The sequence below is a fragment of the Artemia franciscana genome, chromosome 18 (assembly GCF_032884065.1).
Source record: "Artemia franciscana chromosome 18, ASM3288406v1, whole genome shotgun sequence".
Taxonomy (NCBI): domain Eukaryota; kingdom Metazoa; phylum Arthropoda; class Branchiopoda; order Anostraca; family Artemiidae; genus Artemia; species Artemia franciscana.
Window position 1 is genome coordinate 9471478 of NC_088880.1, and position 27573 is coordinate 9499050.

Sequence of the window (27573 nt, forward strand, 5' to 3'; positions counted from 1 at the left end):
TTTTTTTAACTGTGAAAAAACACCCTGAGCCTTAACTATTCTACTTTTAACATCTTCACTGCCCACCATCTTTACTAATAGTATTACCTAGGTAACTGAAGCTCCCAACCTGATCAATCTTTTCGTTACCTAGTGTCACCTGTTCATCTTCACTTATTCCTAGCCTTAGTGACTTAGTCTTCTTAACATTAATTTTCAAGCCTATTTTAGCACCCTGAACTCGCAAAACCTCTAAAAATTCATTCATTTTGCTCACACTTTCATCTAATATGCTTAAATTATCAGCATAATCTAAATCCAGGAGCGTTTTTCCTCCCCATTTGATTCCGTGGTCTCCAATTGCCTTTCCTGTGCTCCTTAAGACGAAGTCCATCAAAATGATCCATATAAAGGGGGATAGAGCACAACCCTGCTTAGCTCCTGATTTAATACAAAACCAGCTGCTAACCTCATTTCCTACCTTAACCGCAGCAGTATTATTCTCGTACATAGCACAAATCACTTTAATGTATTTTTCTGGTATACCATATAACGATAAGACCTTTGTTAACGCTCTTCTATCAACAGAATCGAAAGTTTGCTCATAATCGATAAAACTGAGGATCAAAGGTGTTTGACAACGAAGGGACTTCTCAATTATTAACCTAAGAGTGAAAATTTGGTCGACACATCCTCTATCTTTTCTAAAACCGCATTGTTCTTCCCTTAAAACTTTGTCTACAGCATCTCTCAGTCTAAAAAGTATCATATTACTTGGTAATTTGCTACCTACAGAGACCAGACTAATGCCTCGATAATTACGACACTCACTCTTGTCACCTTTCTTATACAGTGGTTTAATTAAGGTTTTCCTAAAATCATTGGGTACTTCCCCTTTTTCAAAAATCATGTTCATAATCTTCAGTAGCTTATTCTTAACCTCAGAGCCACCATATTTAAAAAACTCATTAATCATACTATCAGCACCTGGAGCCTTATTATTTTTTAATCCTTTTAGTACTGTCGCTAATTCTTCCTCACTAAACAAATCTTCCTTCACATCCAAGGTATCACAAACTTTTTCATTTTCAACTATATCTTTTCCTGCAACTGTGTCTCGGTTTAGCACATTCTCAAAATGTGCCACCCATCTTTCTTTAACTTTTCCCTTATCACTAATTGTGGCCCCATTTCTATCTTTAACTGGGAGTAGTCCGGATTGGCTACTCCCTTTCAATTTATTAACATGCCAGTATAATATTTTACTATTATGCCGTCTTCCAGATCCTCAGCAATTTTATCCATGGCCTCCACTTCACATCTCCTTAGTTCATATTTTAATGCTTTCTCCACTTTCTTTACATTCCTTTTGTTTTCATACGACCTATCACTCAGATAATTCTTACACAAACCCGTTCTACTCTCTATTAAACCTAAGGCTTTTTCACTAACATTCCTAGTTGCAGTCTTAGCACTCTTCCCTAAGACACCACCAGCAGCTTCACAAATTGTTTTTCTGAAATTATTCCATCCATCTTCCACATTGTCAAATTTTAAACTCTCAAGTTTAGTATTCAACTGTTCCTGGAAGTTTTTTCTCAAATTTTCATCCTGGAGTCTACCAACATCATAACTTTCCGGGAGGTAGTTACCCTACCGAAATTTCAGCTTTAAATTAACCTTAGACACTACTAGATGGTGATCTTTACTTTTAACATCAATAACAGCACTCCTATACACCCTAGCATCTTGTATTGATCTTGCTAGTCTTCTTTTTACAATAACATAATCAATAAGGTTTGCTGTGTTACCATTACGTGAATACCATGTCAACTTATGGGCCATTTTGTGACCAAACACCGTATTAGTTATAACTAGGTTGTTATACCAACAAAATTGCAAAAGCCTATAGCCATTACTGTTTTCTTTTCCTACACAAAATTTACCTAGGCTAGGACACCATCTATCCCTATTTCTACCAACCTGGGCATTAAAATCTCATAGCAAAAACACCATATTTCTACCTGGTACCCTGTCTATTTGCTCCTGTAACTGTAAGTAAAATTCATCTGAGTCACTAGTATCTCCATCAGTTGGTTCAACGGGAGCATATACTACTATAACTGACAGCCTGAACTTTTGCGAATATACAACATTCTTTGCTGTCCCAAAGTCTGTGCATATAAATAGATTGTCAGGTTTACCGACTCTTGAACATGCAACATATAATGGTCCATGGGAAAACAATCCGTATTCAGATCTATACCTCATGATTCTAATGATTGCCCTTGAGCTTTGTTGATGGTGATTGCTAATCGACCATTCCCTGAGTCGCCATCGTCATTTATATATCCCCCTGTGCACCCCGGCGTCCCCTTTGTAGTTATGTCCCTGTGTCCCGGTCGTCATTTATATTCCCTGTGTCCCGGTCGTCATTTGTGTCCCGGTGTTCCAGTCTGTGATTTCTCTTTGAGTGTCCCGGGCGTCATTTATATTCCTTGTGTCCCGGTGTCCCGGTCGTCATTTATATCCCCCTGTGCCCCCCGGCGTCCCCATTGTAGTTGTGTCCCTGTGTCCCGGTCGTCATTTATATTCCCTGTGTCCCGGTCGTCATTTGTATCCCGGTGTCCCGGTCTGTATATACATTCGTTTTTTAGTTTTGTTTTTCTCCTTTATTTTTTTCCTTTTTTCTTTTTTTCTTTTTTAGTTTATTTAGATTTTTAGATTTTTTAGTTTTTTTATTAGTTTTTAGTTTTTTTGTAGTTTTTACCATTTTTTTACTTTTTTATATTTATTAATATTTTTTTAGTTTTCTTTTTCTCTTATTTTTCAGTTTTTTCCTTTTTTTTAGTTTTTTCTTTTTTAGTTTTTAGTTTTTTTTGTTTTTTACCTTTTTTTAGTTTTTTTAGTTTTTTTTAGTTTTTTAGCTTTTTTAGTTTTTTTATTAGTTTTTAGTTTTTTTTTAGTTTTTGCCTTTTTTTAGTTTTTTCAGTTTTTTTTAATTTTTAGTTTTTTACCTTTTTTTAGTTTTTTTTAGTTTTTTAGCTTTTTTAGTTTTTTTTCTTTTTAGTTTTTTTTGTAGGTTTTACCTTTTTTAGTTTTTTTTCTTCTTTTGTATTAGTGTGAAATAATTCAGACGTCATATGCGGACAAACACGACGTCACTCGACAGACAGACAGACAGACATAACCCAAAAACAACTTATTTTTATATATATTTATTCATATTTTTTTAGTTTTCTTTTTCTCTTTTATTTTTCAGTTTTTTCCTTTTTTTTAGTTTTTTTCTTTTTTAGTTTTTAGTTTTTTTTAGTTTTTTACCTTTTTTTAGTTTTTTTTAGTTTTTTTAGTTTTTTAGCTTTTTTAGTTTTTTTATTAGTTTTTATTTTTTTTGTAGTTTTTGCCTTTTTTTATTTTTTTCAGTTTTTTTTTAGTTATTAGATTTTTACCTTTTTTTAGTTTTTTTAGTTTTTTATTTTTTTTAGTTTTTTTTTCTTTTTATTTTTTTTTGTAGTTTTTACCTTTTTTAGTTTTTTCTTCTTTTGTATTAGTGTGAAATAATTCAGACGTCATATGCGGACAAACATGACGTTACCTGATCCACAGATCCACACACAGACAACTTATTTTTATATATATAGACTAGCTGTTGGGGTGGCGCTTCGCGCCACCCCAACACCTAGTTGGTGGGGTGCTTCGCGCCCCCCCAAGCCCCCCCCGCGCGCGTAAGTCGTTACGCGCCATATTAGTTACGTGCCATTGTAGTTGTGTCCCTGTGTCCCACCTGTGAATATAGATAGATTTATATATGTGTTTCAAACTACGTAAAAATTGCGAATATACAACATTCTTGGCTTTCCCATTGTCTGTGCATATACAAAGCCGTATGTACTAATAATGACGTCATATGCAAACGCTGTTTTTACAAACAAACAAACATGCATACACACAACTCGTTTTTATATAGATAGATAGATAGATAGATACAATACAAATTAACTGCGTAAAACTTGCGAATATACAACATTCTTCGCTGTCCAATTGTCGCTGCATATAAATAGATTGTCAGGTTTACCGACCCTCGAACATGAAACGTACAGTTGTCCATGGGAAAAACAATCAGTATTAAGATCTATACCACATTTTTCTAATGATTGACCTTGAGCTTTGTTAATGGTGATTGCAAATGCTAATCAAATTGGGAATTGCAATCTTTTAAATTGAAAAGGCAGATCCGTTGGAATCATGGGAATGCGAGGAATAAGAACAGCCTCACCCTCAAAAGGCCCTGTCAAGATTGTGGCCTCTATTAGGTTTTCCATTGTTTTTTTTTCGCGTGCCAATGCAAAGATTTGGTGGGTTGATATTTCTTAAAAGTATTATTGGTACGCCTATTTTTAGTTGTAGCACGTGTGGTGGAAACCCTGAAAGATCTATGGAATTTAAAAATTCAGATGGATAATTAACCGCTTCATTTGGTTCCAAAACTGTGTCGACTGACTTGTAAAGGACTGCCTGGTCTCGAATCTTGGTCAAAACAATATTGTTGATTTCGTGGACGTCTATATTTTTGGGTGCGAGAATCGCTCTTTCACTTAGCCATTTATTATTTTTATAATTTTTTAGAATATTCGGAAATACTTTTTCAATCAATTCATTTTTGGACGTCACTAAATTACAGAAATCAGCAGGTAGTTGTATACGTCCTGAAATTGAGTCTACTGGGAGCTTTCCGTTTCCAATTGCCAGCAATTGATATGAAAATGTTTGACCAGAGTCATCGTTTTGCAATCGGACACGCATATTTGTAGTTAATTTTAATATTTTTACGTGTGCCCATAAATTAGAATTTTTCAGGCAAGCATTCATTTCGTCTGCAGGAGTTGATCTAGGTATTATAGGTAATGTTTGCCTGAAATCTCCCGCAAGCAATATTAATGTGCTGCCAAAGGGTTTCGACTTCCCTCTCAAATCTTTCAAGCATTGATCCAGAGCCTCGAGCGATTTTTTGTGTGCCATTGTGCACTCATCCCAAATAATAAGTTTGCATTGCTGCAATGCTTTACCCATCCCAGATGATTTGGAAATATTGCACGTGGGAGTTTCTGTAGAATGCAAATTCAGAGGCAATTTCAAAGCGGAATGAGCAGTTCTTCCACCAGGCAGCAATGTTGCGGCTGTTCCGGACGACGCAATTGCCAACGCTATATCATTTTTTGATCGAATTGATGCCAGAATCAGTTTTATCACAAACGTTTTACCAGTACCTCCTGGCGCATCCAAAAAGAAAATTTCTCTAACGCTGTTATCGACACAATGCATTATCGTATCATAAATGTATTTTTGTTCCGACGTTAACTTGGAAATGTTATTTTGTACATACAACAATAGATCACTCGTACTGTAACTTTGTTCACGATCCAATTCTACACATGTCGAAACAGCAGCGATACGGTTAGGTGAAGGCATTCCCAAATCCTGAAGAGGTTTGTTTGCCATACGTACGCACAAATCTTCTATAATAACTAAAGTGTAGTTATAAATTTCTGATGTAAAATCGAAAGTCATATCTGACGTCTCTAACTGTTTTCGATGGAGTATATATTCGGACATTTTTGACTTATATTTTTCCCATAACTCTGTAGGAGCTGATGGAGAGCAAGTTGTTAAAATGATGCCAAACAATGCAAGAATTTGACTTGGGGTTGACGTTTCGCACGCGTCGTTGATGCAGTTATCCCAGTGTTGGTCATTCTCCAATAAATTCAGAGCTTGGCATGCACTACGGTAAGTGTCATGTATAGTACCGTTTACAGTTCTCAAATACTCAAAGGATGTCGGACCGGGTAAATTCACCAAAAGCTGGCGTAGAAAGAAGCATTCATGTTGATTGGGGTCAACGGTGTAGAGTCTTCCTATCGTGGTATCTTTGAAGATGGTAGGTTGGCCGTCGACTGACTTACCCTGTTTTCGACGTTCAAATACTTTATTTTTAGTATTCCACGTGTAATACGAAGGCACTTCAGTATACAGCAGTTTTTTTGCAAAAGAATCATTTTTGCAAAGCGAAAAAAAAGCTGTTAATGTTGTATCCGGTGGATTCAGGGCTCTTTGTTGCACGTTGGTTTCCGTGAAATAAACACGTTGACCATTCTGTAAATGTACCGCAAAGTGAACGACAGCTGGACTACGTTCATGTATCGGAAATGAAAGAATTCGCCAAACAGCTTCATTACTGCTTATGTATATTCCAGCCTGATATTGTACGATTTCGTCAAAATCTTTGATTTCGGGCTGCAAGCCAAAAACTGCCATGTCACTGCCTTTGTTGATGTATTTACATATGTATTTGATTGCCTTTACGGAGTTACAGTATTCAACATTTATGTGTGCATGAAATGTTTTTGATAATAATGGGGAATATGGAACAACCCACTGGTTATCTACTTCGATGGTGGTACCGTTACGCTTCTTTATTATTGCTGTTTTACCGCCATCTTCAGTAGATCTTCTTCTATATTATGGGTAACCATCATTGCCAGTAATTGTGTTTGATACTAAAAGTCGAGGATATTGCTTTGTGCACCTTCCTTTGGCCATGCATGGTGAATTTTCGTTCAGTGAACCGCAAGGTCCATGTATCATATTTTTTACAATAATATCATAAAACCCCTTATCGACATTTTTATCAGGTATTTCAGCGGAAATCACATCATCAATTTCGTTCGAAGTATTTTTTTTATGTAGCCAGATTAGTATATATGCGTGTGGCAAACCTCGTTTTTGCCATTCCACTGAGTACATCCAGCATCGCACTGACCCAAACACTTCAAGTTTTACTATGTAGTTTATCAGTGATTTCAACTTTTGCCGGAAGACACGGGCCGTAATGTCATGCCTATGAACCGCCGATTGTCCTTGAAGTAAAAGCTGCAGTATCTCGTCCCAAGATTGATTACATGTAAATGTAATAAATAAATCTGGACGACCATAGAGACGAACATACGCAATAGCATCTTGAGCATATTCATGCATATGACGGGGACTGCCAGCATATGACGAAGGTAAAATTGTTAATCTTCCAACGTTTGTGGTATTACCGTCATTTATAACCGCATCTCGCAAATGAATGTATTGTTCAGAGCGGAGCTTGGTCTGATTCAGGCGGATATATAGCAAACGTTCTGATTCAATTTTAGCATACATATCAACGACAAATTGGTGAAACAATTCACGGCATTTTAAAATATAATTTTCTTCATCCTGCTGAATCATTAGTCTATAGGAATAATAATGCATTGCACTGCATTTCTTATTAATTTCTTTGTTAGTGGCTGGATTCATCAATTTAATATTAAAGTGATAGCCGTCGGCTCCATCCCAAAAAATGATAGGATATTGTAGGGCATCGTAGCATCGATGAGTTTCAGCAATTCTTAACAACTGAGCGTTTCGCTTATGAAGAATAATATCTCGAGGTAAAAACTGATAACCGACCATAACGATTGCCACTTCGTTGATAGTTGGAGCATTGTATCTACGCACATGTTGGCCAGGAGGCGTTTTGTCAGCGGAAATAACAATTTTATGCGTATCAGTAGGCATCAAATCAATGGCTGTTTTGAACAGACGCACTAAATTATTATTTTCGTGGAAAAGATGTTGCAATTGGGAAACGATTGTCCTTTCAACGTTGGGAGAAATTTCGCAACGTGCATTCAATTCAGAATTTATATTACTGATGAAGTACAATTGTAAAAATTTATGATTCTCGCCTGAGAATGGTAGAAGGGACCCTGCTCTATGATAAATTTGCCCTTTTACTTTGAAAGTAGACATAAATTGATCTGGATTTTCGATTTGGGCTCCAAACGACGTCATTTGGAAACATGAGTTGTATTTTCTGATTTTTGGCAAAAAACGCTTAGATTCTGACGTAGTTCCAGTAAGGAAAGTCTTCAATGGCTCTGGTGGTGCAGCCAATAGAGGAAGTTTAACTTTTCCTGAGGCGCAACACATTCCCATTGTTTCACCATTGAATTTCAAGGCCTTGCAATAGGGACAAATTTTAAACATTATCCCGATTTGAACACATCTACTCAAGCTATAATCATCGACTGGGCTGTACCTGAATGCCAGGCGATAACTTTCAGGTTGCTCTGATTCCTCGGCACGCTTTCTTTTCTTACTTTCTCTATCAGCAGCAAGCCTGATTTCTTGCTGTTCTTGTGATTCCTCGGCACGCTTTCTTTTCTTACTTTCTCTATCAGCAGCAAGCCTGATTTCTTGCTGTTTTTGTGATTCCTCGGCACGCCTTCTTTTTTCACTTTCTCTTTTAGCAGCAAGTCTGCTTTCGCGTTGCTCTGGTAGTTCCTCGGCACGCTTTCTGTTCTTTCTTTCTCTATCAGCCTCAAGCCTGTTTCCTTGCTGTTCTTTTGATTCCTCGGCACGCTTTCTGTTCTTTCTTTCTCTATCAGCCACAAGCCTGTTTCCTTGCTATTCTTTTGATTCCTCGGCACGCTTTCTTTTCTGACTTTCTCTATCAGCAGCAAGTTTTTTGGCATAGACTCTTTGAGCATCTTGATCGGCTTTTGCCATTGTAAGTTCATCAGTCATTTTAAACTTAAACATTAATAGATTTCTACGTGAACATGTATTTCTTAAATATCTATAATGACGTCACCGTCATAGCAAAAATGACGACAACTAACTTCATGATTAAATATCTTTAATAACGTCACCGTCATAGCAAAAATGACGACAACTAACTTCATGACGTCAATCGACACAGAAACATGACGTCACCTGACAGACAGACACACAGACAGACAACTTATTTTTATATATATACTAGCTGTTGGGGTGGCGCTTCGCGCCACCCCAACACCTAGTTGGTGGGGGCGCTTCGCGCCCCCCCCAAGCCCCCCCGCGCGCGTAAGTCGTTACGCGCCATATTAGTTACGCGCCATTGTAGTTGTGTCCCTATGTCCCACCTGTGAATATAGATATATATATATATATATGGTTTTAACTACGTAAAACTTGCGAATATACAACATTCTTTGCTGTCCCATTGTCTTTGCATATAAATAGATTGTCAGGTTATCCCCCTGTTTCCCCCGGTGTCCCCGTTGTAGTTGTGTCCCTGTGTCCCGGTCGTCATTTATATTCCCTGTGTCCCGGGTCCCGGTCATCATTTGTATCCCGGTGTCCCGGTCTGTATATACATTCGTTTTTTAGTTTTGTTTTTCTCCTTTATTTTTTTCCTTTTTTTTTCTTTTTTAGCTTATTTAGATTTTTAGATTTTTTAGTTTTTTTTATTAGTTTTTAGTTTTTATTTCTTTTTAGTTTTTTTGTCCCGGTCGTCATTTATATCCCCCTGTTTCCCCCGGTGTCCCCGTTGTAGTTGTGTCCCTGTGTCCCGGTCGTTATTTATATTCCCTGTGTCCCGGTCGTCATTTGTATCCCGGTGTACCGGTCTGTATATACATTCGTTTTTTAGTTTTGTTTTTCTCCTTTATTTTTTTCCTTTTTTTTTCTTTTTTAGTTTATTTAGATTTTTAGATTTTTTAGTTTTTTTATTAGTTTTTAGTTTTTTTTTCTTTTTAGTTTTTTTGTAGTTTTTACCTTCTTTTTAGTTTTGTTAATTTTTTTTTTTACTTGTGTCCTGGTCGTCATTTATACTCCCTGTGTCCCGGTGCTTTGTTGATTGCTAATCGAACATTCCTTTTGTCCTGGTCGCTTTCTCTTTGAGTGTCGTCATTTATTTTTTTCTTTTTTAGTTCTTTTAGTTTTTACCTTTTTTAGTTTTTTTTTAGTTTTTAGTTTTTTTAGTTTTTTACCTTTTTTTAGTTTTTTTAGTTTTTTAGCTTTTTTATTTTTTTTATTAGTTTTTAGTTTTTTTGTAGTTTTTGCCTTTTTTTTTAGTTTTTTGTCCTGGTCGCTTTCTCTTTGAGTGTCGTCATTTATTAGTTTTTTCCTTTTTTTTTTTAGTTTTTTATTGGTTTTTACCTTTATTTTAGCTTATTTTTCAGTTTTTTCCTTTTTTTTAGTTTTTTTTTATTTTTTATTTTTTTTAGTTTTTTACCTTTTTTTAGTTTTTTTAGTTTTTTTAGTTTTTTAGCTTTTTTACTTTTTTTATTAGTTTTTAGTTTTTTTTTGTAGTTTTTGCCTTTTTTTAGTTTTTTCAGTTTTTTTTTTAGTTTTTTATTGGTTTTTACCTTTATAGTTTTTTTAGTTTTTTAGCTTTTTTATTTTTTTTATTAGTTTTTAGTTTTTTTTGTAGTTTTTGCCTTTTTTTAGTTTTTTCAGTTTTGACGTCACCTAATCCAGTTTTTTCAGGTGACGTCACCTGACACATCCATCCACACATCCATCCACACATCCACAGACAGACAACTTATTTTTATATATATAGATAGATATAGATAGATAGATAGATTATGTAATGTATTATATGTCATCTATATATATAAAAATAAGTTGTCTGTCTGTGGATCTGTCAGGTGACGTCATGTTTCTGTGTCGAGTGACGTCATGTTTTCGACTGACGAAATTACAGACCGGGACATCGGGACACAAATGACGACCGGGACATAGGGAATATAAATGACGACCGGGACACAGGGAATATAAATGATAACGACTGACGTCATGTTTGTCAACTGATGAAATTACATACCGGGACACCGGGACACAAATGACGACCGGGACACAGGGAATATAAATGACGACCGGGAGCCTCAAAGAGAAATTACAGACTGGGACACCTGGACACAAATCACGACCAGGACACAGGGAATATAAATGACGACCGGGACACAGGGACACAACTACAGCGGGGACGCCGGGGGCACAGGCGGGATATATAAATGACGACCGGCACACAGGGATTGTTCGAATAGAAATTACAGACCGGGACACCGGGACACAAATGATGACCGGGACACGGGGAATATAAATGACGACCGGGAAACTCAAAGAGAAATTACAGACTGGGACACCCGGACACAAATCACGACCAGGACACAGGGAATATAAATGACAACCGGGACACAGGGACACAACTACAACGGGGACGCCGGGGGCACAGGCAGGATATATAAATGACGACCGGGACACAGGGATTGTTCGAATAGAAATTACAGACCGGGACACCGGGACACAAATGACGACCGGGATACAGGGAATATAAATGACGACCGGGACACAGGGACACATCATTAGAATAATGAGGTATAGATCTGAATATGGATTGTTTTTCCCATGAACAATTATATGTTGCATGTTCAAGAGTCAGTAAACCTGACAATCTATTTATATGCACAGACAATGGGACAGCGAAGAATGTTGTATGTTCGCACGTTTTACGTAGTTAAAAACACAAACATATATATATATATATATATATATATATATATATATATATATATATATATATATATATATATATATATATATATATATATTTATATATATATATATATATATATATATATATATATCTCTATTCACAGGTGGGACACAAGGACAGAACTACAATGGCGCGTAACTAATATGGCGCGTAACGACTTACGCGCGCGGGGGGGCTTGGGGGGGCGCGAAGCGCCCCACCAACTAGGTGTTGGGGTGGCGCGAAGCGCCACCCCAACAGCTAGTTATATATATAAAAATAAGTTGTTTGTCTGTGGGTCTGTCGAGTAACGTCATGACATCATGTCGTCATGAAGTTAGTGGTCGTCATGTTTGTTATGACGATGACGTCATGAAAAGTATTTAAAAAATCGTTAAAAGACAAATTTTTAATTGTAAGAAGATCGTGGACGGAAAAATGTATAATTGTAAAATGACTGAAGAACCTACAATGGCAACAGCCGAGGAAGCTGCTCAAAGAGTCTATGCCAAAAAACTTGCGGCTGATATAGAAAGTAAGAAAAGAAAGCGTGCCGAGGAATCACAAGAACAGCAAGAAAACAGGCTTGCGGCTAAAGAACGCAAAACCGCGCAGTTAAATGAAAATCCACCTGGACAGCGAGGCTCAAAACATATCAAAACTGAAAATGATAGCGATGATGATTGGGTTTGGGATTTTGACTTGGATAAGGTCATCAATGCCTACCAGATTTTAGTTAAAAAAACAAAGGTTCAGCTATATTTATTTCATAGTGACGCTGAAAAATAAAGAAGAAAAAGAAAACTGAAAAAAGAAAAAAGGTAAAAAACTAAACAAAACTAAAGAGAAAAAACACCCAAAGAGAAATTACAGACCGGGACACAAATGACGACCGAGACAGAGGGAATATAAATGACGACCGGGACACTCAAAGAGAAATTACAGGCTGGAATACCGGGACACAAATGACGACCGGTACACAGGGAATATAAATGACGACCAGGACACAGGTATTGAAGAATATCGTTCAAAGACAAATTTTTAATTGTAAGAAGATCGTTGAAAGAGAAATTTCTAATTGTAAAATGACCGAAGAACCTACAATGGCAACACCCGAGGAAGCTGCTCAAAACGAATGTATTCAAGCCGAAGTAGCTGAGTTGGTAAAGCGTTATGTTTCAGGCTCTAGGTCCGAGAGGCTCCAGGTTTGAACCTTGGCTTTAGCATTAATACAAAAGAAGAAAAAAAACTAAAAAAGGTAAAAACTACAAAAAAACTAAAAAGAAAAAAAAACTAAAAACTAAAAAAAACTAAAAAAGGTAAAAACTACAAAAAAAACTAAAAAGAAAAAAACCAAAAACTAATAAAAAAACTAAAAAAAACTAAAAACTTAAAAGGAAAAAAAAACTAAAAAAAGGAAAAAAAACTAAAACATAAAGGAGAAAAAGAAAACTAAAAGCCGGGACACAGGGAATATAAATGACGACCGGGACACTCAAAGAGAAATTAAAGACTGGGACACTGGGACACAAATAACGACCGGGAGATATAAATGACGACCGGGACACTCAAAGATAAATTACAGACCGGGACACAAATGACGACCGGGACACAGGGAATATAAATGACAAACGGGACGCTCAAAGAGAAATTACAGACTGGGACACTGGGACACAAATGACGACCGGGATACTGGGAATATAAATGACGACGGGGACACAGGGAATGTTCGATTAGCAATCACCGTCAACAAAACTCAAGGGCAATCATTAGAATAATGAGGTATAGATCTGAATACAGATTGTTTTTCCCATGGACAATTATATGTTGCATGTTCAAGAGTCGGTAAACCTGACAATCTATTTATATGCACAGACAATGGGACAGCGAAGAATGTTGTATATTCGCAAGTTTTACGTAGTTAAAAATATGTATATATCTATATATATTCACACGTGGGACACAGGGACACAGCTACAATGGCGTGTAACTAATATGGCGCGTAACGACTTACGCGCGCGGGGGGCTTGGGGGGCGAAGCTCCCCCACCAACTAGGTGTTGGGGTGGCGCGAAGCGCCACCCCAACAGCTAGTATTATATATATTATACATACAATAATTACATCATATAGGCGAGAAAGCTACTTTAGTTAAAAATATTATAAGGTTAAAAATGAGGATTTTGTAGAAGAACAACAAGTAAGGTCGGATCTACAGGGAAGGTGTCACTCGGAAAAAGCGGATTTTTTCGAGTATTAGAGAGAATGCTACTAGAAAAATATATATGCAGATTACGCTAAAGCCAAAGATAAGGATTGTTATTGTATTCCAGCATAAATTAACAGAGTTTATCCCTTAAAAAGGGTGGAGGGCAATAAAAAATGTTTTTTAGTGCATCTTAGTGGGAACTTACTTAGACTGGCTACTAAAACTATCTTGTAGCCAGTGGCATAAACATCTATCGTCAGTTTAAGCATTCATCCTTGTTTTTAGGTATATAATTATGAATCTATATTGTCAAGCGTTTATAAACTCATTTTATGCAAAAACTTTTGAAAAGCATAAAAGGGTTACCTGGTCAAATGTGCTTCTGAAAGGTTGAAATGGTATTTACTAAGCTAGAAGAATCATTCAATAGAATTACCTCGAGATCTATATCCAGCGTAACTACAGCGCCTATAATGCTAAGATACGCAGCAGGAGGGCCATTTTGAAGCTCCTCTTCATCAATCAGTACTTCTTCTTCTTCATCTTCGGAGTCACTACTCATTCCTATCATTTCATCACCAAAGGCCCCTCCACCTCCTCCCATCCATTTCTTAGGTGCATCATCTTCAGCTTCTCCATCTTCTTTTTCATCTTTTCCGTCTTTGTCTGTTCTCTTTGCCTGTGCTAAATTAATTTCTAATTTATTAAAAACTCCACACCATATTCAAAGGCCACCCGTAAATAAAAAGAACGCCAATAATTTTTAGTGAATCCTCTTAACTGATTGAAGTCACAGGTGGACTGTGGAAAATGGAAAATGAAATCGCGTGAACTTTGCCTGAGTAGATTATATAATCGTTATTCTTTCAGCACCAAGATAGAGAAACTGGTGTAGACACCAGTTAAGAAACACCAGTTCACACTGGTGTTTCTCTTTACAGGTGTAGACACCTGTTGTTTCTGAATTTCCAAAAATTTACCTCAACTCTCATTACCTTCAGTCTCAATAGCTAATCTTCAGTCTCATTGCTCGGTCATAAAAATTATGAATGAAAACTGAACATGGTCCAAATCACCAGATTATGCACATGATCACAATTGTAAGACTGAAGCCAGGGGCGACAATTCACAAAAATATATCAGAAGACAAGTTTTTTTTTTCTCAATGACAGTACAAAAAACATTGTATTAAAACCTAAGGAGGGGGTAGCATTTTTTGACTTTCAATGAGTCACTACTCATTCCTATCATTTCTCCACCAAAGGGCCCTCCCTCAAACCCCTCCCTAATCCATGACTATAGTAAGTCTTTTGTCTGTTTTATTGAATGTGTGATTATAGCAGAAATTATATTTTTTTTGGGAATATCTAAAAGCACTTATTTGTGTACAAAAGTGAAAGATCACATCCAGTTTTTCATAATTTTACTGCAAATTGAATATTTATGATATAATTTTCCTAGTTCCAAAGGAAATTTGTTTATCAAAAATAAAAAGGTCAATCAAAGATTTAAGATCAAAATAAAAACCAGAGAAATAAGAAAGTGGAAAACTTAATTGTCAGAATAAAGAAAAGACTCACTGTCACGCCTAAAACCGAATAAACATAACAAGATTAAAAATTTCTACAACTATAGCTTTTTCCACTGGAATCGGATAGCGTATTTTTAAATATATTAAATCAAAATTAAATTTATACTGAACAGTTAAAACCCAGTAAACGCATGTCTTATGTTTTCATTAATTAAACGGAAAACAAATATAAAACCAAAGTTTTTGCCAGGAATAATTCCCAAACGGTTGGTCTAAGGAGGTCACTTTGCTCAAAAAAATTGGAGTATCAAGGTCACTAAAATTAAAAATTTTGTCTTGCTCCGTGAGATGTCTTAGGTCTATTGGTGTTCTTACAAATACATTCTAGCCAAACAATGCATTGCTTCTGTGTACTACCCCACCGGTATTAAGCGTCAAATTGTAATCGTAATTTTATATCGTAAAAAGTTAATTGCGTAATCGATTTCTCAATTGTAGTTGTATTTTTGGTAAATGCAATCAGTAATTTTGTTTCCGGGCTCCGTTTTGGCATCATTCCAAGAATATCCATACCATGGTCCTTTAAGATGCATGCTAGACACATATTCTTTTACTTTAAAAACTATTCTGGTCCTGGTTTCATCTCTTTGTGTAAACATGAGGCATTCAATAGTCGTTCTTTTCCATGCTATTAGAATGTCATTAAGATAAATAAACTCTGGTCTATGGAAAATCTAATAGATATAAGGGGTTGGTAACTCCAATAGTACACTGGATTAGGGCTGTAACTTGTGTGCCTAATGGGATGCTACTGGTAATACTAATGAAAATGCAATACAGTTATTAAAAACTTAAAAGAATACTAGAAAATCGGGGTTTTCAGGCATAAATAGACCTAAAATACGACTTTTGGTTATTTAGATGCTGTATGGTATACTGTCATACTGTATGGTATGTGCTGGTACCGGGATCGAAGGGTAGGGCTGTCAATTCGAAATTGACAAACAACAGTTTTAAGATTGAATTCTCCGCACTATTTTTAGATAGATGTTGCTATACAAATTTCCACTTAACTAATCAGGTTTTATTTTCACTGTCCTTGATATATTAAAGGAGGTAATCCCTATTTTTGGAATAGCATCAAAGATATATTTTTGTGCAGAGAATGAATGATGTTTCAATTTCACCGGCCACTATATATATATATTGGCTGGATATATTGACTGGATTCTCTGCTCTGATCGGAAAGACGGAGGTAGACCATCTATTTTACATTTTTCTATATTCTATTTTGTTGTTTATTGCAATTTTATTAATACCTCTGATTCTAAACCCTTTTGACCCATTGTGTTCCTTTCAAAAACCGCTTACCCCTCGCATGTCCCATAACAGTCCCTTGGTAGGGTTTCTAAAGCATATAATTTAGTTGCTGCGCTGGGTATTTTTTAAATTTTTCTTTACAATAAATCATGTCAACGCGTTGAAAAGGAATATATATATTATCTGTGTTATGCCAAACACCGGCAAGCTGAAAAGCTTTTTTCAGCGATGTTTCCCATTTTTAGTGTTTTTTTTTCTTCAGTGTAACAACTCAATCGTTCCTTCCTGAGAATGATGTCAGCCTCTCTGAATGGTGTTTAAATAAAAGTGAGAGTTTAAAAAATTCTCAGTTTGTGCATTTTGCAATTGCAGTATATATTATCTGTGTTATGCCAAACAGCGGCAAGCTGAAATGCTTTTTTCAGCGATGTTTCCCATTTTTAGTGTTTTTTTTTTCTTCAGTGTAACAACTCAATCGTTCCTTCCTGAGAATGATGTCATCCTCTCTGAATGGTGTTTAAATAAAAGTGAGAGTTTAAAAAATTCTCAGTTTGTGCATTTTGCAATTGCAGTATATATTATCTGTGTTATGCCAAACAGCGGCAAGCTGAAATGCTTTTTTCAGCGATGTTTCCCATTTTTAGTGTTTTTTTTTTCTTCAGTGTAACAACTCAATCGTTCCTTCCTGAGAATGATGTCAGCCTCTCTGAATGGTGTTTAAATAAAAGTGAGAGTTTAAAAAATTCTCAGTTTGTGCATTTTGCAATTGCAGTATATATTATCTGTGTTATGCCAAACAGCGGCAAGCTGAAATGCTTTTTTCAGCGATGTTTCCCATTTTTAGTGTTTTTTTTTCTTCAGTGTAACAACTCAATCGTTCCTTCCTGAGAATGATGTCAGCCTCTCTGAATGGTGTTTAAATAAAAGTGAGAGTTTAAAAAATTCTCAGTTTGTGCATTTTGCAATTGCAGTATATATTATCTGTGTTATGCAAAACAGCGGCAAGCTGAAATGCTTTTTTCAGCGATGTTTCCCATTTTTAGTGTTTTTTTTTCTTCAGTGTAACAACTCAATCGTTCCTTCCTGAGAATGATGTCAGCCTCTCTGAATGGTGTTTAAATAAAAGTGAGAGTTTAAAAAATTCTCAGTTTGTGCATTTTGCAATTGCAGTATATATTATCTGTGTTATGCCAAACACCGGCAAGCTAAAATGCTTTTTTCAGCGATGTTTCCCATTTTTAGTGGTTTTTTTTTTTCTTCAGTGTAACAACTCAATCGTTCCTTCCTGAGAATGATGTCAGCCTCTCTGAATGGTGTTTAAATAAAAGTGAGAGTTTAAAAAATTCTCAGTTTGTGCATTTTGCAATTGCAGTATATATTATCTGTGTTATGCCAAACAGCGGCAAGCTGAAATGCTTTTTTCAGCGATGTTTCCCATTTTTAGTGTTTTTTTTTTCTTCAGTGTAACAACTCAATCGTTCCTTCCTGAGAATGATGTCAGCCTCTCTGAATGGTGTTTAAATAAAAGTGAGAGTTTAAAAAATTCTCAGTTTGTGCATTTTGCAATTGCAGTATATATTATCTGTGTTATGCCAAACAGCGGCAAGCTGAAATGCTTTTTTCAGCGATGTTTCCCATTTTTAGTGTTTTTTTTTCTTCAGTGTAACAACTCAATCGTTCCTTCCTGAGAATGATGTCAGCCTCTCTGAATGGTGTTTAAATAAAAGTGAGAGTTTAAAAAATTCTCAGTTTGTGCATTTTGCAATTGCAGTATATATTATCTGTGTTATGCCAAACACCGGCAAGCTGAAATGCTTTTTTCAGCGATGTTTCCCATTTTTAGTGTTTTTTTTTTCTTCAGTGTAACAACTCAATCGTTCCTTCCTGAGAATGATGTCAGCCTCTCTGAATGGTGTTTAAATAAAAGTGAGAGTTTAAAAAATTCTCAGTTTGTGCATTTTGCAATTGCAGTATATATTATCTGTGTTATGCCAAACAGCGGCAAGCTGAAATGCTTTTTTCAGCGATGTTTCCCATTTTTAGTGTTTTTTTTTTCTTCAGTGTAACAACTCAATCGTTCCTTCCTGAGAATGATGTCAGCCTCTCTGAATGGTGTTTAAATAAAAGTGAGAGTTTAAAAAATTCTCAGTTTGTGCATTTTGCAATTGCAGTATATATTATCTGTGTTATGCCAAACAGCGGCAAGCTGAAATGCTTTTTTCAGCGATGTTTCCCATTTTTAGTGTTTTTTTTTTCTTCAGTGTAACAACTCAATCTTTCCTTCCTGAGAATGATGTCAGCCTCTCTGAATGGTGTTTAAATAAAAGTGAGAGTTTAAAAAATTCTCAGTTTGTGCATTTTGCAATTGCAGTATATATTATCTTTGTTATGCCAAACAGCGGCAAGCTGAAATGCTTTTTTCAGCGATGTTTCCCATTTTTAGTGTTTTTTTTTTCTTCAGTGTAACAACTCAATCGTTCCTTCCTGAGAATGATGTCAGCCTCTCTGAATGGTGTTTAAATAAAAGTGAGAGTTTAAAAAATTCTCAGTTTGTGCATTTTGCAATTGCAGTATATATTATCTGTGTTATGCCAAACACCGGCAAGCTGAAATGCTTTTTTCAGCGATGTTTCCCATTTTTAGTGTTTTTTTTTCTTCAGTGTAACAACTCAATCGTTCCTTCCTGAGAATGATGTCAGCCTCTCTGAATGGTGTTTAAATAAAAGTGAGAGTTTAAAAAATTCTCAGTTTGTGCATTTTGCAATTGCAGTATATATTATCTGTGTTATGCCAAACAGCGGCAAGCTGAAATGCTTTTTTCAGCGATGTTTCCCATTTTTAGTGTTTTTTTTTCTTCAGTGTAACAACTCAATCGTTCCTTCCTGAGAATGATGTCAGCCTCTCTGAATGGTGTTTAAATAAAAGTGAGAGTTTAAAAAATTCTCAGTTTGTGCATTTTGCAATTGCAGTATATATTATCTGTGTTATGCCAAACACCGGCAAGCTGAAATGCTTTTTTCAGCGATGTTTCCCATTTTTAGTGTTTTTTTTTTCTTCAGTGTAACAACTCAATCGTTCCTTCCTGAGAATGATGTCAGCCTCTCTGAATGGTGTTTAAATAAAAGTGAGTTTTAGCTTTTTTCAGCGATGTTTCCCATTTTTACTGTTTTTTTTCTTCAGTGTAACAACTCAATCGTTCCTTCCTGAGAATGATGTCAGCCTCTCTGAACGGTGTTTAAATAAAAGTGAGAGTTTAAAAAATTCTCAGTTTGTGCATTTTGCAATTGCGGTATATATTATCTGTGTTATGCCAAACAGCGGCAAGCTGAAATGCTTTTTTCAGCGATGTTTCCCATTTTTAGTGTTTTTTTTTCTTCAGTGTAACAACTCAATCGTTCCTTCCTGAGAATGATGTCAGCCTCTCTGAATGGTGTTTAAATAAAAGTGAATTTTAGCTTTTTTCAGCGATGTTTTTCATTTTTACTGTTTTTTTTTCTTCAGTGTAACAACTCAATCGTTCCTTCCTGAAAATGATGTCAGCCTCTCTGAATGGTGTTTAAATAAAAGTGAGAGTTTAAAAAATTCTCAGTTTGTGCATTTTGCAATTGCAGTATATATTATCTGTGTTATGCCAAACACCGGCAAGCTGAAATGCTTTTTTCAGCGATGTTTCCCATTTTTAGTGGTTTTTTTTTCTTCAGTGTAACAACTCAATCGTTCCTTCCTGAGAATGATGTCAGCCTCTCTGAATGGTGTTTAAATAAAAGTGAGAGTTTAAAAAATTCTCAGTTTGTGCATTTTGCAATTGCAGTATATATTATCTGTGTTATGCCAAACAGCGGCAAGCTGAAATGCTTTTTTCAGCGATGTTTCCCATTTTTAGTGTTGTTTTTTTCTTCAGTGTAACAACTCAATCGTTCCTTCCTGAGAATGATGTCAGCCTCTCTGAATGGTGTTTAAATAAAAGTGAGAGTTTAAAAAATTCTCAGTTTGTGCATTTTGCAATTGCAGTATATATTATCTGTGTTATGCCAAACAGCGGCAAGCTGAAATGCTTTTTTCAGCGATGTTTCCCATTTTTAGTGTTTTTTTTTCTTCAGTGTAACAACTCAATCGTTCCTTCCTGAGAATGATGTCAGCCTCTCTGAATGGTGTTTAAATAAAAGTGAGAGTTTAAAAAATTCTCAGTTTGTGCATTTTGCAATTGCAGTATATATTATCTGTGTTATGCCAAACAGCGGCAAGCTGAAATGCTTTTTTCAGCGATGTTTCCCATTTTTAGTGTTTTTTTTTTCTTCAGTGTAACAACTCAATCGTTCCTTCCTGAGAATGATGTCAGCCTCTCTGAATGGTGTTTAAATAAAAGTGAGAGTTTAAAAAATTCTCAGTTTGTGCATTTTGCAATTGCAGTATATATTATCTGTGTTATGCCAAACACCGGCAAGCTGAAATGCTTTTTTCAGCGATGTTTCCCATTTTTAGTGTTTTTTTTTCTTCAGTGTAACAACTCAATCGTTCCTTCCTGAGAATGATGTCAGCCTCTCTGAATGGTATTTAAATAAAAGTGAGAGTTTAAAAAATTCTCAGTTTGTGCATTTTGCAATTGCGGTATATATTATCTGTGTTATGCCAAACAGCGGCAAGCTGAAATGCTTTTTTCAGCGATGTTTCCCATTTTTAGTGTTGTTTTTTTCTTCAGTGTAACAACTCAATCGTTCCTTCCTGAGAATGATGTCAGCCTCTCTGAATGGTGTTTAAATAAAAGTGAGAGTTTAAAAAATTCTCAGTTTGTGCATTTTGCAATTGCAGTATATATTATCTGTGTTATGCCAAACAGCGGCAAGCTGAAATGCTTTTTTCAGCGATGTTTCCCATTTTTAGTGTTTTTTTTTTCTTCAGTGTAACAACTCAATCGTTCCTTCCTGAGAATGATGTCAGCCTCTCTGAATGGTGTTTAAATAAAAGTGAGAGTTTAAAAAATTCTCAGTTTGTGCATTTTGCAATTGCAGTATATATTATCTGTGTTATGCCAAACACCGGCAAGCTGAAATGCTTTTTTCAGCGATGTTTCCCATTTTTAGTGTTTTTTTTCTTCAGTGTAACAACTCAATCGTTCCTTCCTGAGAATGATGTCAGCCTCTCTGAATGGTGTTTAAATAAAAGTGAGTTTTAGCTTTTTTCAGCGATGTTTCCCATTTTTAGTGTTTTTTTTTTTCTTCAGTGTAACAACTCAATCGTTCCTTCCTGAGAATGATGTCAGCCTCTCTGAATGGTGTTTAAATAAAAGTGAGAGTTTAAAAAATTCTCAGTTTGTGCATTTTGCAATTGCGGTATATATTATCTGTGTTATGCCAAACAGCGGCAAGCTGAAATGCTTTTTTCAGCGATGTTTCCCATTTTTAGTGTTTTTTTTTCTTCAGTGTAACAACTCAATCGTTCCTTCCTGAGAATGATGTCAGCCTCTCTGAATGGTGTTTAAATAAAAGTGAGTTTTAGCTTTTTTCAGCGATGTTTCCCATTTTTACTGGTTTTTTTCTTCAGTGTAACAACTCAATCGTTCCTTCCTGAAAATGATGTCAGCCTCTCTGAATGGTGTTTAAATGAAAGTGAGAGTTTAAAAAATTCTCAGTTTGTGCATTTTGCAATTACAGTATATATTATCTGTGTTATGCCAAACACCGGCAAGCTGAAATGCTTTTTTCAGCGATGTTTCCCATTTTTAGTGTTTTTTTTTTCTTCCTGAGAATGATGTCAGCCTCTCTGAATGGTGTTTAAATAAAAGTGAGTTTTAGCTTTTTTCAGCGATGTTTCCCATTTTTAGTGTTTTTTTTTCTTCAGTGTAACAACTCAATCGTTCCTTCCTGAGAATGATGTCAGCCTCTCTGAATGGTGTTTAAATAAAAGTGAGAGTTTAAAAAATTCTCAGTTTGTGCATTTTGCAATTGCGGTATATATTATCTGTGTTATGCCAAACAGCGGCAAGCTGAAATGCTTTTTTCAGCGATGTTTCTCATTTTTAGTGTTTTTTTTCTTCAGTGTAACAACTCAATCGTTCCTTCCTGAGAATGATGTCAGCCTCTCTGAATGGTGTTTAAATAAAAGTGAGTTTTAGCTTTTTTCAGCGATGTTTCCCATTTTTACTGTTTTTTTTCTTCAGTGTAACAACTCAATCGTTCCTTCCTGAAAGTGATGTCAGCCTCTCTGAATGGTGTTTAAATGAAAGTGAGAGTTTAAAAAATTTTCAGTTTGTGCATTTTGCAATTACAGTATATATTATCTGTGTTATGCCAAACACCGGCAAGCTGAAATGCTTTTTTCAGCGATGTTTCCCATTTTTAGTGTTTTTTTTTTCTTCAGTGTAACAACTCAATCGTTCCTTCCTGAGAATGATGTCAGCCTCTCTGAATGGTGTTTAAATAAAAGTGAGTTTTAGCTTTTTTCAGCGATGTTTCCCATTTTTACTGTTTTTTTTCTTCAGTGTAACAACTCAATCGTTCCTTCCTGAGAATGATGTCAGCCTCTCTGAATGGTGTTTAAATAAAAGTGAGAGTTTAAAAAATTCTCAGTTTGTGCATTTTGCAATTGCGGTATATATTATCTGTGTTATGCCAAACAGCGGCAAGCTGAAATGCTTTTTTCAGCGATGTTTCCCATTTTTAGTGTTTTTTTTTCTTCAGTGTAACAACTCAATCGTTCCTTCCTGAGAATGATGTCAGCCTCTCTGAATGGTGTTTAAATAAAAGTGAGTTTTAGCTTTTTTCAGCGATGTTTCTCATTTTTACTGTTTTTTTCTTCAGTGTAACAACTCAATCGTTCCTTCCTGAAAATGATGTCAGCCTCTCTGAATGGTGTTTAAATAAAAGTGAGAGTTTAAAAAATTCTCAGTTTGTGCATTTTGCAATTGCAGTATATATTATCTGTGTTATGCCAAATACCGGCAAGCTGAAATACTTTTTTCAGCGATGTTTCCCATTTTTACTGTTTTTTTCTTCGGTGTAACAACTCAATGGTTCCTTCCTGAAAATGATGTCAGCCTCTCTGAATGGTGTTTAAATAAAAGTGAGAGTTTTAAAAATTCCCAGTTTGTGCCTTTTGCAATAGCAGTACTTATACTTTTATTATATTCTAGCAGGCTTTAACTCAAAACAATGATTCTGTCCTCTAGATATTTTCTAATCGTAATTAGTTTTAGCTGAAAAAAATACTAGAAGTGTAACTTACTTTTAGGAGCGATTGGCTTTAAAGTCCAAGACGTTAGAGGTAAGTTAGTGCGTCTCTGAATAGCTGCTTGTATGACTGCCCCCTTTTCCAATCTAAATGTTACGCTTGCTGCATTCCCACTATCAGGTTCCTTAAACCTTGTGTCCCAAACCCCGGTCATTTTCCATGCTTTTTCTGCAAAATCCCATTGGACAATCTTTGGTGCTTCTAGCCATAGAATAGATTTTGATAGTCTGGAAAAATAAAAAATAATCTTAAGAGAGCCTCGTTCATCATAGTACCAATCTCGGACAAGCCCCACCTAGGCATTTCTAAGATTCTAATTTTATAAATATCGTGGTATAAATTTTGTTATTCAAAATTTTTGTGTTGTTAACCTGAAGGAAGCTTAGAAGGCAATTAAATAGGTTTGTTTTTGGGGTTGTCCTCTAGGCATAATTATCCCAATGAAAAATATTTGTTTTTAATGTAACATCTTTTATACAATCTATAACATCTTTGCAATAATATCATTTATCTGTTTGGCTCTTTAAATCCATTTGAATGTAATATCGTTCACAAGAACTTTTTTTGTCAAAATTATGGATCTAAAGTATAGTTCTAAAGTATAAAGCATAGATCTAAAGTAAAGTACTGTCCGTTGTGGGTTTCACTGATTTATTGATAGAGATTTGCGTTTGTTTTCATTGCCTTTTTGGCAATGTTCACAGTTCATGTAAAATCACTACTTGCCAAAAACTTTTTGTGGTTGTAAATAGTAACGTATCAGTCCCTAGCTCTCTAGATAATATTGGTGTCCCTCAGGGGTCTGTACTAGGGCCTTTATTATTCTTGATTTACAGTAATGATTTACCAAGATGTTTCCCTCCTAATGATAATTTATGTTTTATTTTTTGATGAGGATGCTGCAATGACAGTAAAAGTTCCAACTCTTTCCTTGCATGTTGAAAATCTGGCAACAGTGATTTCCCTTAATACATGGTTATCATGTATTAAACATATCAAAATGAGCTCATGATATTTAGGTGTTCAAAACAGGCGCTGGATAAGATCAGAATAGAGGAACTAATCTTAGGTCAAAATAAGATAAAACGGTTTAAGTCATCTAGATACATCGGGATCATTGTAGATGAGATGTTGCCATTTCGCAAACACACTTCTACTCAGATGCAATTATTTGCATCTGAAGCTTGGTCATAATTTGGGATTTTTTTATAAGATTAAATCACGTGTTTAGATTTTCTACTCTTAAAATTTGTATCCTTCCCTTATTGAATCCCGCCTTAGATATGGCCCTATAATTTACCTTAACAAGTTTGCGGTTCACTTACAGCCCGAGCAGACGATCCAGAATAACGGAGTAAGAATTTTTGGCTATATTACCCTCCTTGCCTTTTGAAACTACAACGTCTTTCAGAAACTCATACCCTGTTTTTATTTCTGGATGTTCTTAATCTCTAACAACTAACAGAATTACAAACAGCAATATAATTTTTGACATTCAATCTCCAAAAACTATTTTCATGGTAAGGCTATTTCCGGGGTCACCGTTTTTTCTGTCCTAGTTCGTTCCGAGAAGCCCATCTTTCACTATTTAAATCAGAAGGGGCTAGATTTTCATTTGAGTACCAAATCCTCTAAATTAGAAGTAAATTTAGCATGGCTGAAGTAATTCCTAGGAATCCTTTATCAATCAAAAATTGGTTTTGAGGATTATTCCTTGTCAAGACATTGGGACTTGCGAATGTTAGATTCATTTTTAATCTTGGTTTAGCTTATGCTCTACCTGCGTGCCATCTACTTTTTTCCCTTACTTTTATCAGCTTCTTTTTGCCTTTTGCTGCTTGTCTGAAGGTGTACTGCTTTGAAATGTTAATTTTATCTTTGTGTTCATTGTATTAAGCTAACACATCGAGCTCTGCTCTCTGTTAGCTACAGTAGAATTTTTTTTATAACAATTGTATCAAGAAAGATTTACCTTATCTTAACATTTAAGAGAACCTTGGACACGCACCACGTCGTAACAAACTGTAAGTAAAGATCATCCCTTGTAAATAGATTAAATAAAAAAATCATTTTAACAAATAAAAGGTCTTTTCGACTGAAAGCAAGGAGAAACATTAAAACTTAAAAAGTACAGAAATTAATACGTGTATGAGGGAGGTTACCACCTGCTCAACACCCCGCTCTTTACGCTAAAGTTTTTTGGTACTTTTAAAACAGCTTCTTATTGTTCCAGTTAAACGAATCTTGTGTTTCAGGAGTCCTTCTTAAAGAGTTGAGAAAAATTTGAACTTCAGCGTAAAGAGTGTGGCTTTGAGGAAGGGACAACCCCCTCATAGATAGATAGATAGATAAGTGTATTTCAAAAGCCTAAGGGCCATATACACACAAAAATATAAATAAATAACACACAAGCAAGAAAATTAAACAACAGTACAAATTACAAGCACGCACAGAAACAGAATACAGCGCGAAAATACCTAATCTAACGACAAAATAATTTAATCATATAAACTTTTCTTCTTACTAAGGATTAACGGACATATACTTAATAGTTTCTGTTCGTTTCAAGTTTTAATGTTGCTCCTTACGTTCAGTTGAATTTTTTTTTTAATTTTTAAATTGAATTTCTGATTGTTTTTTAAACAATGCCTGGAAATATGGCTTCATCCCTCCACGAAGAAATCCTTCCTCTCCACGGATATATCCTCTACTTAATTTAATCCTGGTGAGAATTTACAACGGACAATTATCTTTAACATCTCCACGCGTAAAATTGCGTCGGCAAAGAGAAAGCAAGATATAAGAAACATTTTGTGAAGAAATTCTGGCATATTCCCCCAATGTAGAGTCCTCCCTGAAAAATACACCCCCTGAAAATTCCCCCATGGAAAATTGTCCCCAAGGAAAATCCCTCCAGCATGAAAATCATCCCCGTCCATCCTAGAAATGTATGCATACTCCCCACTAACAAACACTATACGTCAGCAATGGATGAATTTTTTAACTTAAAGACATTTCCCCAGGGGCTGTGGGGGGTCGTGTTATCTCCAAAGGCATAGTTGTTTGACCTTTCGGCAATGTTGAACAAAATGGCCGTCTCAAAATTTTGATGGGACGATTTTGAGAAAAAAGGAGCGTGGGAGGGGACCTAGTTATCCTCCAATCTTTTTGGTAACTTAAAAAGGGCACTAGAACTTTTAATTTCCGTTCGAATAAGCCCTCCTTTGATATTTTCGGACTACTTGGTCGATATTAGCACCCCTGAAAAAAAAATCACACACACATCCGTGATCTTTCTTCTGGCAAAAAATAAAAAATTCCACATTCGTTCATATAGGAGCTTGAAACCTTTATAGCAGGGTCCTTATTTACGCTGTCCCTTTCTTCAAAAATCAGTTGAACTTTCTGAGGCTCGTAGCTTTTGACGGGTAAGACTAAACGTAATGAAATTTTTATATTTGGACTAAGCATAATAGGCCAATTCGTTTGATATATGTATTGGCATCAAAATTCTGTTTTTAGAGTATAGTTACTATTGAGACGGGCCACTCTTTACTTACAGTTCGTTGTCACGAAATGTTTGAAATCGAAACTATAAACAACAAGTTTTAATTACAATATATGCAAAAACGAAATCTGTAATTCTTGCTGATTTATAATGTGCATTTGTTATAACTTAAAAAATTGCTCATTAAAATTTATTCGCTAACGAAAATGTGCATGATTAGAAATAGGGATAGAACTCCCCCAAAAGAGGCTTGACCTTGATTGAAACCATGGAACGAAATCAAACATGGATTAAAGACCTCAAGGCTGTCTAAAATGTTAAATTTCTCCTTTTACATTTCGGAATTAAAATAGAGTGGATGAGCTCTTTTTCGCCATGCATTACTGTGAAAAAGTTGAACTTTGGCTT

The 27573-nt window shown here is 35.5% G+C and overlaps 1 protein-coding gene across 4 annotated transcripts in view; it reads right to left on the reverse strand.

The window, feature by feature from the left end:
* The window catches only part of LOC136038576 (dynein axonemal intermediate chain 7-like), a 140809-nt gene that overhangs the window by 52310 nt on the left and 60926 nt on the right, over positions 1 to 27573 (reverse strand). For all 4 annotated transcript variants that reach the window (XM_065721759.1, XM_065721757.1, XM_065721756.1 and 1 more), the window contains 2 exons: positions 23652 to 23884; positions 14016 to 14263 (listed from right to left, as the gene is read on the reverse strand). In XM_065721759.1, coding sequence (XP_065577831.1) covers positions 14016 to 14263; positions 23652 to 23884 — 481 coding nt within the window. The remainder of the gene's footprint in view (positions 1 to 14015; positions 14264 to 23651; positions 23885 to 27573) is intronic.